The sequence below is a fragment of the Gymnoscopelus braueri genome (genome assembly GCF_963280865.1).
Source record: "Gymnoscopelus braueri genome assembly, chromosome: 4".
Taxonomy (NCBI): Eukaryota; Metazoa; Chordata; class Actinopteri; order Myctophiformes; family Myctophidae; genus Gymnoscopelus; species Gymnoscopelus braueri.
The window spans coordinates 27,197,607-27,209,369 of NC_137605.1; the positions used below are offsets into that span (position 1 = coordinate 27,197,607).

Sequence of the window (11,763 nt, forward strand, 5' to 3'; positions counted from 1 at the left end):
TATAGTAAATGGGAAGAGCCAGGAATGTCTTGAAATAATTCTAGCAAGAAAAGGTTAACATAGAACATCTTATAGTCCACAAGAAAAAAATCTCTATATTATGATCAAAACTAGTTGTGTCACTGAGCAATTCAGCCTGCCTTAAAGATAGGCTAAATTAATTAATTGATGCAAACATTACCTGAATTTACATTTGTTTTATTGTAAATAAATAACATTGTTACAGAACATAAGAAAATAAGAACTCATAGTTTAACTTATTAACCCTGTCGTCCCCATTTTGGGCATGTCAGATATAAAATGTAAAATAGGGCTTAAGTTAAGTGGTTAAAAGGAGTATTACATGGTTGATGCCTCAAGCAATATCTCTCCCCTAGTGGAATAAATAGTATATGCCACCAACTACTGGCAATATAAATTATGATGTATATTTACATAATAATTGTATAAATAAATAACACATTAAAACAATCAAAGTATGAATAAAATAACACCCAGCAACTATTGATAATCTAAATCATGATATCTGAATATATAAAATGTGCATTAAAAAAAAGTGTTACACAGTTGTGGCAAATCTCACAGGTGGAGAAGGGACAAATGTGGGGAGGGGCATCGATCTCTCAGACGAATCGCTCTGAAAGAAATTAACATGCATTTACTCATTGCATATATAATTATAATCCTTTTTATTTGCTTTTCTTTTTAAATCAGACAGGGAGGGTACCTGATGTAATCTGTTGTAGTCAGGGGGAGGTTTCAGGCCTCCAGTCAGCAGGGTATGGGGGACTAACATTATATCTGGTGGTGTTGTCACCGCCTGTGTGAAAGCAGAGATGGAAATTAAGCTCAAACAAACCACAATAAAACACTAAGAATTAATTAAATCATTCCCATCTGACATCCGAATTCTAACCTTGACAACATTGGACTTCGGGTAACTTCTCTGTTGACCTACAGTATGAAACGGATTATAGTGCAAGTGTTAATGGGGAAAGTGTCAGAATTTAAAACCCAACAACATGTTCAAACGTCTTCACAGGAGATTAGGGTTTGGTGCTGAAGAAAGATGAGCGTTACCTTTTTTCTTGTAGCACGTGACACAGAGGCCAATGAGGAGGACGAGGAGGATGAGGAAGAGGAGGCTGCAGGGAATTCCTGCTGCAAGACCAGCGATAGCTGGGCCACTTAGACCCCCACCTACAGTTCAAATACCACAAATTATGGTCAAGTTAAAGTACATTAGGCTGTGCCTGCTATAACCCATTCAATCCAGAAACGCATTTGTGTCATTTTAAGATTTCTTTGGCTATTCAAAAATAGCCGATCTACAAGCTCATTTTCACGATTTTTGAAAAATCTTAAAAATGTGTGCAAATCTAATACATATATTTTTAAGGTGAACATTAGTAACTAAAATCTTTACTTCTGGGGTCCCTGGAACAAAACATTTTGAGATGAGGGTCCATGGCCAAATACATCTAAAAATGTTTTCTAAATCCTAACAGTTTACAGTTTAGGCATTTAGCAGACGCTCTTAATCCAGAGCGATTTACAGTAAGCAAGGACACAAGATAATACATCATAATACATCAAATGCATAAAAAATTGTAATCTAATAATAAAGTAATACATGAATAAACCAATAATCTAATAATAACTAATACATACATAAACCAAGAACCTATCATCAGCCTACATTGAAACTATACACACTATAGGATGCCAGGTCAACAATGACCTGGCATCTGTCTACATAACATGCTATCTAAGTTCCATTTTAACAGTATGTTGCTATATCAGTGGTGCTCCAACTTTTCCATGTCAAGGACCCACAAAATGATCTCTATTTGGCCGTGGACCCCCCCCCCCCCCCCCCCATCTCAAAATATGTTGTTCCAGGGACCCCCAGAAGCACAGATCGGAGTTAAAAATGTTCGCTTTAAAACATATATTCAAGGACACAAGCGCTATGAGTTTGTATATCTGCCATTTTTTTAACTTAAAATGACACAGATGTGTTCCCGGTCTTAATGGATTAATTGACAGATATTGAGGAATAATGAACATCAGGCAACAATTGCTTCGTTGAAATGGATGTCTAATAAAGTTTTAAAATAGAACTTAAGGGGCCTTTCATGTCATACCTGGTCCAATTCTATGGACCTCAGATGGTTCTCCGGCGGTTCGACCAACCTTCGGGATGACACGGAACCTGTATGTTGATTTGGGATCCAGGGTAGAGATATCTGTACTTCGAGTGGAGCCAGGTTTCTGCTGAATGGTTTCGAATTGCCTTGAGGCCCCTCTATTTTGTTTGGTGTCGCTGAGATCAGGTCCTTTCATTTGGATGGCAAAACCTGCAAGGGAGCATATGTGACCATGTTGAATCAAAATGATAAGATAAGTGCAAAGAATGTAATGATCTGTAGCCCCCATTGACACATGGCCCCATGATATTTAAGATAACACACATTCAGACTTCTTCAGATTTTTCTTTAAATCTGCTGTCTATAAGGTTTATGTCCTAACCAAGTTTCAAACCCTGCCCTCCCGTGTGGGATACCAATTAATTAAATTAAACCAGTGTACAAGTTTAACCAAATGACCATTTTTTATATTTAACTACCACAATCATTTTGTACTTTTCCAACACAAAACCTAGTAACCTAGTGCTCAACCAATGCCTTGGCATATTGAGCAATATTTACACCCCTATGTTTAGAGTTTCTGTTTTCAACATACCGTGTCATCATTCCTCCCGCGCAGTTTTGCTGACATGCACATAGTTTTTTTAAAGGAAGGCTAGGTTCCCATGCAATGTAAGGATTATTGGTGGGTGGGGGGGTTACCGGTAACCCCGTTGCAGCAAAATCATGTTTACTTTACCTGTAACGACAGAGGTAGGCGGGACCTCCCAGGTCAATGTGATGATGGTTCCATCTTGATTAGGGAACAGACTGGAATCTGAGATGGTGGGGCCTAAAGAGAGAGAGAGTGGGGTGGATTTGTGAGAGACAGCTAGGGAGAGCGAGAGAGAGAGAAAGCAAAGGGGGGAGTGCAAGGAGACTATGGAGCCTTGTTTGAGCAAGAAAGCAATCTCAGGTATTACTTAGCATTCTGTCTAAGGGTTCATTGTGCAGCTGAGGTCTTGCTAACACTCTTGTCGTGCCCATGCTCTACATAGGAATGTGTAGGCAAATGACTCCTTACTACTTTAATACAAATATCTAAACTGGGAAGTGTAGTATGGCAACAAAAAAAGAGCCTATAAACAAAACAAAATACAAGAAAACGCTGACAAAGGAAGCACTATACCTTGTAATTGAGTGTCCCTTGTCTGGCTGCCCAGTGGGTTGCTACAAGTACATGTGTAGTTTTCCTGGAGAAAGCTGCTGATATTGAAATCTCTAATACGGAGTTGTGTGGTGTCAGTACTGATCTGGTACTGCATCCCGTCGGTTAAAGATTCATTCCCTTTGGACCATGAGATGACAGCCGTAGGTGAGGCATGACTGACGCACTGAATGGTGACCAGTATTTTGCCAGTCATCTCAATTGTGGTCCTGACAATTGGTAAGAACGGCATTGGGCTTCCTGGCAAATATTAAGATTTTTACAAAAGTGAGTAATAGCATCATTGGGACATTGTGCAATCGACCATATCCAGACAGGGGCCATTTGCGCTCTTACGTCATATTACGTTAAAGGAGGAGTTCACCCAAAAAAAATCTTATTTTCTATCAATTACACACCCCATGAAGCCTTGATTTCATGGATTTATTTTTGTTTTTGTGGCATTCCTAAGACAATCATTTGATGACCGTGTGTATTTCCAGTAGGAGACGGTAGGAGACGGGAATCAAATTATTAGCTTAGGAATGCGACAAAAACAAAAAAGAATCCATGGATTCAAGGCTTTGCAATTGATAGAAAATAAGTCGTTTTTTGGGTGAAAATGGCCATCGTGTGAATATGGTCAATGCTACATCTATCTTCCAATCATATATCATTATGAGGTCTAACAACTTAAAGCCTATACAGCCTTAGTTCACCAGAGTCCAGCAGGGACTCTATACTGTACTAGGCCCCCCTTCTGTTTTTCCTCTACACTAATATCTTCGGCGAAGATAGCTGATCTACAAGCTCACAACGTGTCGCAATGTGACACGTTGTGAGCTTGTAGATCAGCTATTTTTGCCTAATGTTCACCTAATGTGGTTAAAGTCTGAAACTTACGTGCAGTAATGTTGCAGTTATTCTGTTGGAGTTCGTGATCAGCAACGCATATAACAGTTTTCCCGCTGAGTTCCTGTGAGGCAGGCATTGTCAGGCTAAACTCCCCAGCACCACTACTGCCATTGGCCAGAGCAGGGAATGAGAGCAGGGCCTTTGGTGTGCCCCCAGGCCACCGACAGTTGTACTGCAGACGACTGTTGTCAGAGACTGAATGTACAGAGCACAGCGGGCTGCCCAAGGGCCTCTCTGTCCAACAAGAGATTAGATATAGTATGTATTGCAGTTGAATTACAAAATAACAGAAACATTTATTCAGTTACTACTAAATCACTATGGTTGTGTATTGTTGCATAAAACATCATTCATCAATGTTTCCTCTAGGACAGATTACAGTTTGAATTGAATATGTCTAAAGACATTGGGAGCAGTGCAACCCTTCATACACTTTAAAGTATGCCCAGTATTCTGCATACCATAAACATTGACGGTCACATTCCTCTGTCGACGTTTTCCAGTCTCCTCATTGAGTAGCATGCAGGTGTACACACCTCCCTGATGATTGGCTTGTAAATTAGTCAGATTGAGGAATCCTGTGTGGGAACTGGGAAGGCTGTGTCCTCCAAAGAGCCATTCAGCAGCTGGCACTGGGAAGCCCTCAGACTGACAGGAGAGGTTGAGGGAATCCCCAGATACATAGAAGGGCTTTTCTGGACTGACCACAACTCTGGGTTCATCTGGTCCATCTGTAGGAAACCATAAAGCATGGATGAGACATGGGTTTCATTCCAAAATCCAATAGGAAAATATTATGATTACACATTCATTCACAATGGATTATTGTCGAGCAGGAATGTTACTACTCAATTAACATAGGTTTAATAACAGTGTGGATCTCGGACTTCATGTGGCCAGTCTATGAAGTCAGCCATCTATGATGTACGACTCCAGATTTGGGTAAGGTTTCGGTCCAACCTGACCCCCATTAACTTCCACTATAAAATAAAAGTTTAATTTTTCATAGTTTGCAAGATTAGCCCCAGAGAGTCAAAGAGTGTAGACCCTCTTTCTCCACCAAAAACAAGACAGGAGTACAATAATCATGTAGCCTCCCAAAGCAATCTCTACTCTAGTTGTCAACAGCAAGTTAACTAGAGAGGGGCGCTCATTGGAGCACATATGTGAGAGAGAATCATGTCAAATATGGAGTGGTGGATGGGTGATTATGAGATTATGAATTCACAAAATCTGAACAATATTCACATATTAAGACACCAGAGAACTATTATTTCAGAAAGTTGCTATAAATCCTACAGATTATTAAATGAGATGTGTGAAGTCAGATCAAGAAAAATCTTCCTTTTGGTCTGCAGATAGGGAATACAAGAAGTACAGGCTTTTCAAAATGTATGCTTGTGGGTGAGTATGTATGAGGTCAGATCAAAATAGCCGCCATGTATATTTTGGTCAATTTGTGTGTAACAGTCTTATCACAATTAAATTCCTGCCACAACGTTCTCTTCCTTCTTACACAGCACAGTGATGTTCTTGTAAGTCGTAACATTGCTATAGGGGTTCCTCAGGCTCAAACTGTATTGTCCCGTGTCGTTGCGGTTTGGCTGACTGATCACAAGACTCTTTTGCTTGACTGAGTAGTGGGAGTTGTCCTTTATCTCCTTTCTGTTGAAGTACCACGTCCACTGCTCAGGCACTCCTTGCACCGTGCTATAATGCAGAGTGAACCTGTTGGATCCCTCCAGAGCATTATCAGGTTCTGTATTCACAGTAACAGTCTCAATGAGTTCTGCAAAAGAAAAGGTTAGGGTTACTGATGAAGATGCATCAAATATGATATACTGTATACAACAATGGTGTTTCAAATCTTTTGAAATGCAAAATCTGACTATTGTTTAACTCATTTAAGTCTGTTTTTAGGCCCACTATCATCAGGGCTCCAAAGATCAAATGGGTGAATTGCCATGGCAAATGCTGGGCGAATTCATTAAAATGGATGAACTCTGTTGATTTTGGTGACCCCATGGCCTTTCCTCTAGCACCACCCTTTGGCCAAATTGTCCAACTGCACACTAGATAACAAAAAATGTTGGTGTGTGTACCTCATAACAAACTATTCCATAGCCTAATTATAAAAAAAACAATATCTAATTCAGCTCATCTTCATTTGAGGAACTAGAGCAATTTAGTCTTTTTATTTCAAGGACTCCCATAAAACTCAGTTACAGACCTTTAAGGGTCCATTTGGAACACCCTCAAGGAACCCCGAGGCCCTCTGGACCGCACTTTGAGATCTACTGCTCCAGAAATTCCAGAATAATTTGCTGACCCAACTCTATCTGCCGGTGAACCACCTTTGAGTTTTGCCCAACACATCTACAAACAATGACCTCATATACTTACCATATACTTTAAGAGTGAACAAAGCAGAGTCTGTACCCAGTCCAGCCTTTGTTATTTCGATAGTGTAGTTGTTGCTGTTCCCAAGCTGTACATTTAAAAAAGTAAGAGATCCGTTTGTTTCAAGCTTCAATACTCCTTTGTGGCTATCTGCTATATCCGGGATTGAAGTAGTGGAGCCAATAATCCAGGTGACCACGGGTAGACTATCCATAAACCACCCAATCGCAGGATCTGAAGCGCCACTGATGGACACGGCCAACGTCACATTGCTGCCAACTTGGGCATTGACCAGATTGGGCCCAGGGGGTGAAATGTCCAGGGCACAACGTACACCTGGATAAATACAACAGGAAATTTACATGGGTAAGTAGCACTCATTTAGATCTATTTCTCTCCATATGTAGATCCAGCCATCCAGATAGATGCCCCCCCACACACACACACAAAAATAAAACATACATCTTAAGACAGATAGAATGCTGTTATGGAATTTAAGGCTGCAATCTCTCTATATAAATAAATACATAAATCATACACCATCTTAGATAGGTAAAAATGCTGTTATGCAATTAGGCTGAAATCTCTCTCAAAACACACACACACACACACACACATACACACACTGCAACAGTTTCAGTCTTCGTTCTTACCTGAAATAGTCAACAACGTCAACAAAATTGCCCTCACTGAGTGTCCCCTGACGATTTCGAGTGTGTTCAGCCACATAGCCTATATTGGAGGTAAAAATCCAAGGAAAGGGTTGTCCGAGCTCACTTTATAGCAGTTAGGCTATGTTAAAGTTTGTCCCCCTGCAGCCTCTAGAACAGAAAGGCTGGGAAATGTCCTTGAAACGCTAACCCGAGTGACGGTCAATGGCTCCTCTATGTCCTCCAGGTGCTGTCTGCTGTGATGTGTGATCACACTGGGAAGGAAACGCACCTGTGTAGAAAACCCTGATGCTGCACATGAGACCACACCCCCATCTCTTTGGAAATACAACTTTGATTTTTTTTTTTTTAAATAAGGGGTGGCTCGGACTTAGTTTAGTCAATGAAAGTCAAATGGAGAGAGAGGGAGTTTTGATTGATTGAATACTTTATTAAGAAAGACATGGTAAAAGTACATGTAGTACAATTCACTAAGAGAGAGAGACCATTTCAATACAAAAAGGGAAAATAAAAAAATGGATTTGGATAGTTAGTTCGTTTAGTTAGTTACTTTATTGACACAATTGTATAAAACATTGGGTCCAAACAACAGTCAAAAACCCATGAATAAAAACGGTACAATACATTAAAATATACATTACACAACACAAAATCCCTTGACTCATAAAACAGGAGCTTTCTGATGCTCCAGAAGTGACAGGCAGGCATGTAGCATACACAAAGTTCCTTTTTTAGTGCCCACAAAGAGAGCAATGTGAACTTGTCCATACATGAGTTACATGAGATACATTTATTCTGGTTCTGTCGGTCCAGATTGGTTTTGGAGTTGTTGAATGCTCTGGAACACAACACCACACTGGAGGAACTTTGGACATCATGGCATCATCTCAGACGAGCATAGAGAACAATGTACTGTAACTGTAGTAAAGCAAGAACAGCTGACTATGCAGCGCTCACAGCTTTCAGAAACATGATCACACTGCCATCTACTGGTGTGTGCGGTGAATGACTCTTCCCCGGTGGTTTGATCAGCATTGTGGGGGAGGACAAGAAGGAGTGGGGTTATGTGTCCTCCTGACTGTCCTTACTTGTGACATGACCCCACCACTCCTAAATGAGGACCTGTTTATCCTTTTATTGTGGTCAGCAAGAGAGCTTCACCATCATCTTCTCAGTTGAAATTTGGCCATGGTGTTATTATAGTTTGAGCCATTTACCTTTAAAACAATCTTTCAATTCTGGTGGGTCTGTAGTATGATGCTGCCTACATGAACTTGAAGTGGTAACACTGGACTGAATGTCCAGCTCCTTCATGACTGTTAGACTCAAAGATGGTCTGGCAGGGATTGTCTGCCATTGTGCACAGGTTGAAGGCCTACTGTAGCAGAGCAGGGATTCGAGTGAATTATGAATACAATAATTTGTCACCTGGATTTAAGTCTATCTAGACTCAAGTCAAAATTGTATTTAGCCTATACTTGAGGCAAGAGTTGATCTATAGGGAAAATTGATATATTACTTGAGACTTGGTGTGGGGATATAATTTTCATATTTGAACTGAAAGTTTGCGTTTAGAGTTTAATATGTAACCATTCACAAACTCCCTTGTACACATGAAAAATGTGTGGCCCTTACTTATGGTACTCTATACTTTGTGTAATAAAATAAATACACATTATTAAAGTTAATATATATTTTTATATATATTTTTTACATATCACTGCTTCATAATATTTTTTATAAAGCAGTGATGTAAGTATATAGTAATTTGTTTTTACTTTTGTTATTGCCAGAAACCAATAAAGGCAATATTCTCAAAATCTTAATTATGCAAGAGCACATCCATAAGACTAAACAGAGAACTACATATTCATATAACAAATAGTTTTTTTGCACAATTCTTTGGCTCATGGCTCAAGGGAAATTCTTACTTAAGGGACGTGAAGTAAAGTACATTCTTTATTTTTTATTTTCTTTATTTTTTTACTTGGGGCAGATGTTTCCATCACAGGCAAGCACGGAAAGAGTATCTTTTATTGGATGTGGTACAATATTTTTTTCCTACGCTCTCTGCATGATGTAACATCATGCATAGTGTTGGCTGAGTTAAACTTCCTCTCTTCAGTTATTTCATGCATATGTGAAAAATACAACCCACCGACCAGCATCTGTTTCTGATGACATTTACAGTACAATTGTTCACAAACAGTATATTGTAACTTGACTTCGTGTTGCAGATTTTCTGAATGCTGCTATCAGCTCTTACTTTATAATTATCTTAATGTTATGCCCCTTGGATTGTTTAGTTGTTTTTCAGAAACAATAATGAAAGTGTTCGATTGAAGTCCAGGAGCGCTGCATCTGACAGTATGTCAATCAGTCTTATGTGCTATTGCAGATACTGAGCAAAAAGCAAGTAGAAACAAAATGTACAGTATGAAAAGTCACATAAAAATAAATTGCATCTGCCAGGCCTCACTTCCCCTCCCCAATAGCAACAGCCACTATCTTCTCAGCATCAGACGCCATCTCATCGATGGCACCATTGAGGGCCTGCAGCATGGCAGTGAAGGACCGACTAGCAGAGCGGGCTTGTCTAGGCATAGCCATCGACACCAGCCTAGATGAAACTGTAGCCAAGTCCTTCTCTGCAGCTTTCAAGCGCTTTTTCACTCCCCCCTTGGTAACCTCTGTGGACAGGTCACAGGTCCGTAAGGCTTTGAGCGTTGCTGGATCCACACCCCTTTGCCGGGCCAGCCTTTCGACTGAGTCATCATCCAGACATAGTGATGTCCGCGCTTTGTTCAGGATCCTCACTCCTACACTGCAATCAACCATAGATGACACCAAGGGGACAGGGATAGCAGATACCCCACCTGAAAGCGAGGCAGCTGCCCAAACCAGTGCTTTAAAAGCATCCTTTTTCTGGGAGACCAGAGTGGAGGTGAGGGTTGGCAGCGCCAGCAGGAGTGCATTGGCTCTTATCTCTGGGAGGTCCCTGCCTATGTCCTCCAGCAGGGCAGGGAAGTCCAACTTCTCCAAGGCTGATGGTCTCACTAGGTAGATTTTCGGCAGGGCCACCCCCTCAGCCTTTAGAATCTCCAGACTGGTGTTCCTCTTGGTCTCCAGGCTATTTTCTGTGTCATTTTCTGAAGCTAGTAGAGTGAAGTACACAGTTTCTCGCTGGAATGAGCGGGCCTCCAAAAACACAGCCACGCTGTTAGGTTGTGGAGACTCTGTGAATGTCATGAAGACAGCATTATAGCGCAGGAATTTGACCTGGTCTGTGTATACATGAGGTGTAAAGGGTGAAGTGGTTGGGACTGGCGGCAAATCCCACAGGCGAAAGTCAGGATGTTTTGGGTTGGGGTAAACTGCCAATGCATCTGGGGCAGTATTGGGTGGAGACAGGGCGGACCCCTCATCATCAGGCCCGAGGCCATGGAGTGCATTGATAAAGGACATCTTTTCATCTCCACGGTCCCCCACTACGGCCAAGTTGATCCTGCTGATGAGAAGATCCTCCACAGCCTCCTTGACATCTGATAAGTTGTTGCTTTCCATAGACGCTTTGAGGGTCTCCATGAGGCATAGGCTTCTTTCCATTTCTGGGGGGGGGGATAAAAGATCATTTGCAGGCAGTATTATTGGGTATTGTACCAGCTGTAGTGCATATTGTACTTCTATCAAGGGTGCCATTTCCATGATCACGTGGATGCATTTTTTTAGGATATTTGTTTTTAGGATACTAACAAATTATATGAGGGAATAGCAGGGCTCTTTGATACCTGGATGTAAACTAAATCACTGTCAGTGGGCCAATGGTACTCATGACATACAGGTTCAAAACACAAAATAAAATTCCCTCTGTGTTACAGAAAAACTGTTACATATTTTACCCTTTTATGAATGTCCCTGATGTGATTGCTTGACATGGTCAAGTAAAATAATAAATCATTAAAAAGTAAGATTCATTTGGTTTTCATATGACACCCAACAATATTTTGAACCTTACCTCAAAACTGGATTGAAAATGAGCACTACGGGCAGAATGCGATCGCTTGAAAGGCCTGTTCTCAGTCGCCAACTGCAGATTCCTCGTCAAGATTCTACTACTGTATTGTACCTGACGGTCTGTCTGATCTATTTAAGGGCTCTGTGCAGTTAGTGGAACATTCTAATCCTGTAAGCTCATCCCTAATCCTGAATGATGGAATGCACACACATGGATACTGTTGATACATAGACTGAATGTAATATGCTGACACACATGTTACCGCACACTATTTACAACATTTTAATGACCATTAGTGAGGACCAATTATATGAATGATTTCCAATTATTTCCAGGCAAATGTCATACTTTTACTTCACTACAATTATTTGAAAACTTTAGTTACTGTAGATTTTGATTATTATTACAAAACATACATTAACCATT

General features: G+C 40.6%; 2 protein-coding genes across 3 annotated transcripts; both read right to left on the reverse strand.

Moving 5' to 3' along the window:
- Nucleotides 1-270: 270 nt before the first annotated feature.
- Nucleotides 271-7,534, reverse strand: vsig10l (V-set and immunoglobulin domain containing 10 like). Of its 2 annotated transcripts, none has more exons than XM_080426861.1 (12): nucleotides 7,305-7,534; nucleotides 6,655-6,987; nucleotides 5,768-6,040; nucleotides 4,788-4,982; nucleotides 4,240-4,485; nucleotides 3,319-3,597; nucleotides 2,890-2,982; nucleotides 2,148-2,360; nucleotides 1,081-1,200; nucleotides 917-954; nucleotides 728-820; nucleotides 271-637 (listed from the first exon to the last, which is right to left on the reverse strand). In XM_080426861.1, exons 1-12 carry the CDS (start codon nucleotides 7,378-7,380, stop codon nucleotides 560-562), a joined length of 2,037 nt encoding a protein of 678 aa, XP_080282987.1. In that variant the 5' UTR covers nucleotides 7,381-7,534; the 3' UTR covers nucleotides 271-559. The 2 variants fall into 2 exon arrangements, with proteins under 2 accessions (XP_080282987.1, XP_080282986.1); XM_080426860.1 differs by having other exon boundaries at nucleotides 4,713-4,982.
- Nucleotides 7,535-9,797: 2,263 nt separating this feature from the next.
- irgq2 (immunity-related GTPase family, q2) lies at nucleotides 9,798-10,928 on the reverse strand (the record flags this gene model as incomplete). Its single annotated transcript, XM_080425853.1, has 1 exon — nucleotides 9,798-10,928. The coding sequence occupies one exon, from the start codon at nucleotides 10,926-10,928 to the stop codon at nucleotides 9,798-9,800; it is 1,131 nt and encodes a 376-aa protein (XP_080281979.1).
- Between the last annotated feature and the right edge of the window lie 835 nt (nucleotides 10,929-11,763).

Coding starts and splice junctions, on each gene's coding strand:
- vsig10l (XM_080426860.1), bottom strand. CDS start 7,380: ATGTGGCTGAACACACTCGAAATCGTCAGGGGACACTCAGTGAGGGCA. Junction 4,486..4,712: donor TGTGACCGTCAATGTTTATG/GTATGCAGAATA, acceptor CTTGTTGGACAG/AGAGGCCCTTGGGCAGCCCG. Junction 2,361..2,889: donor GCCTACCTCTGTCGTTACAG/GTAAAGTAAACA, acceptor GCTCCCTTGCAG/GTTTTGCCATCCAAATGAAA.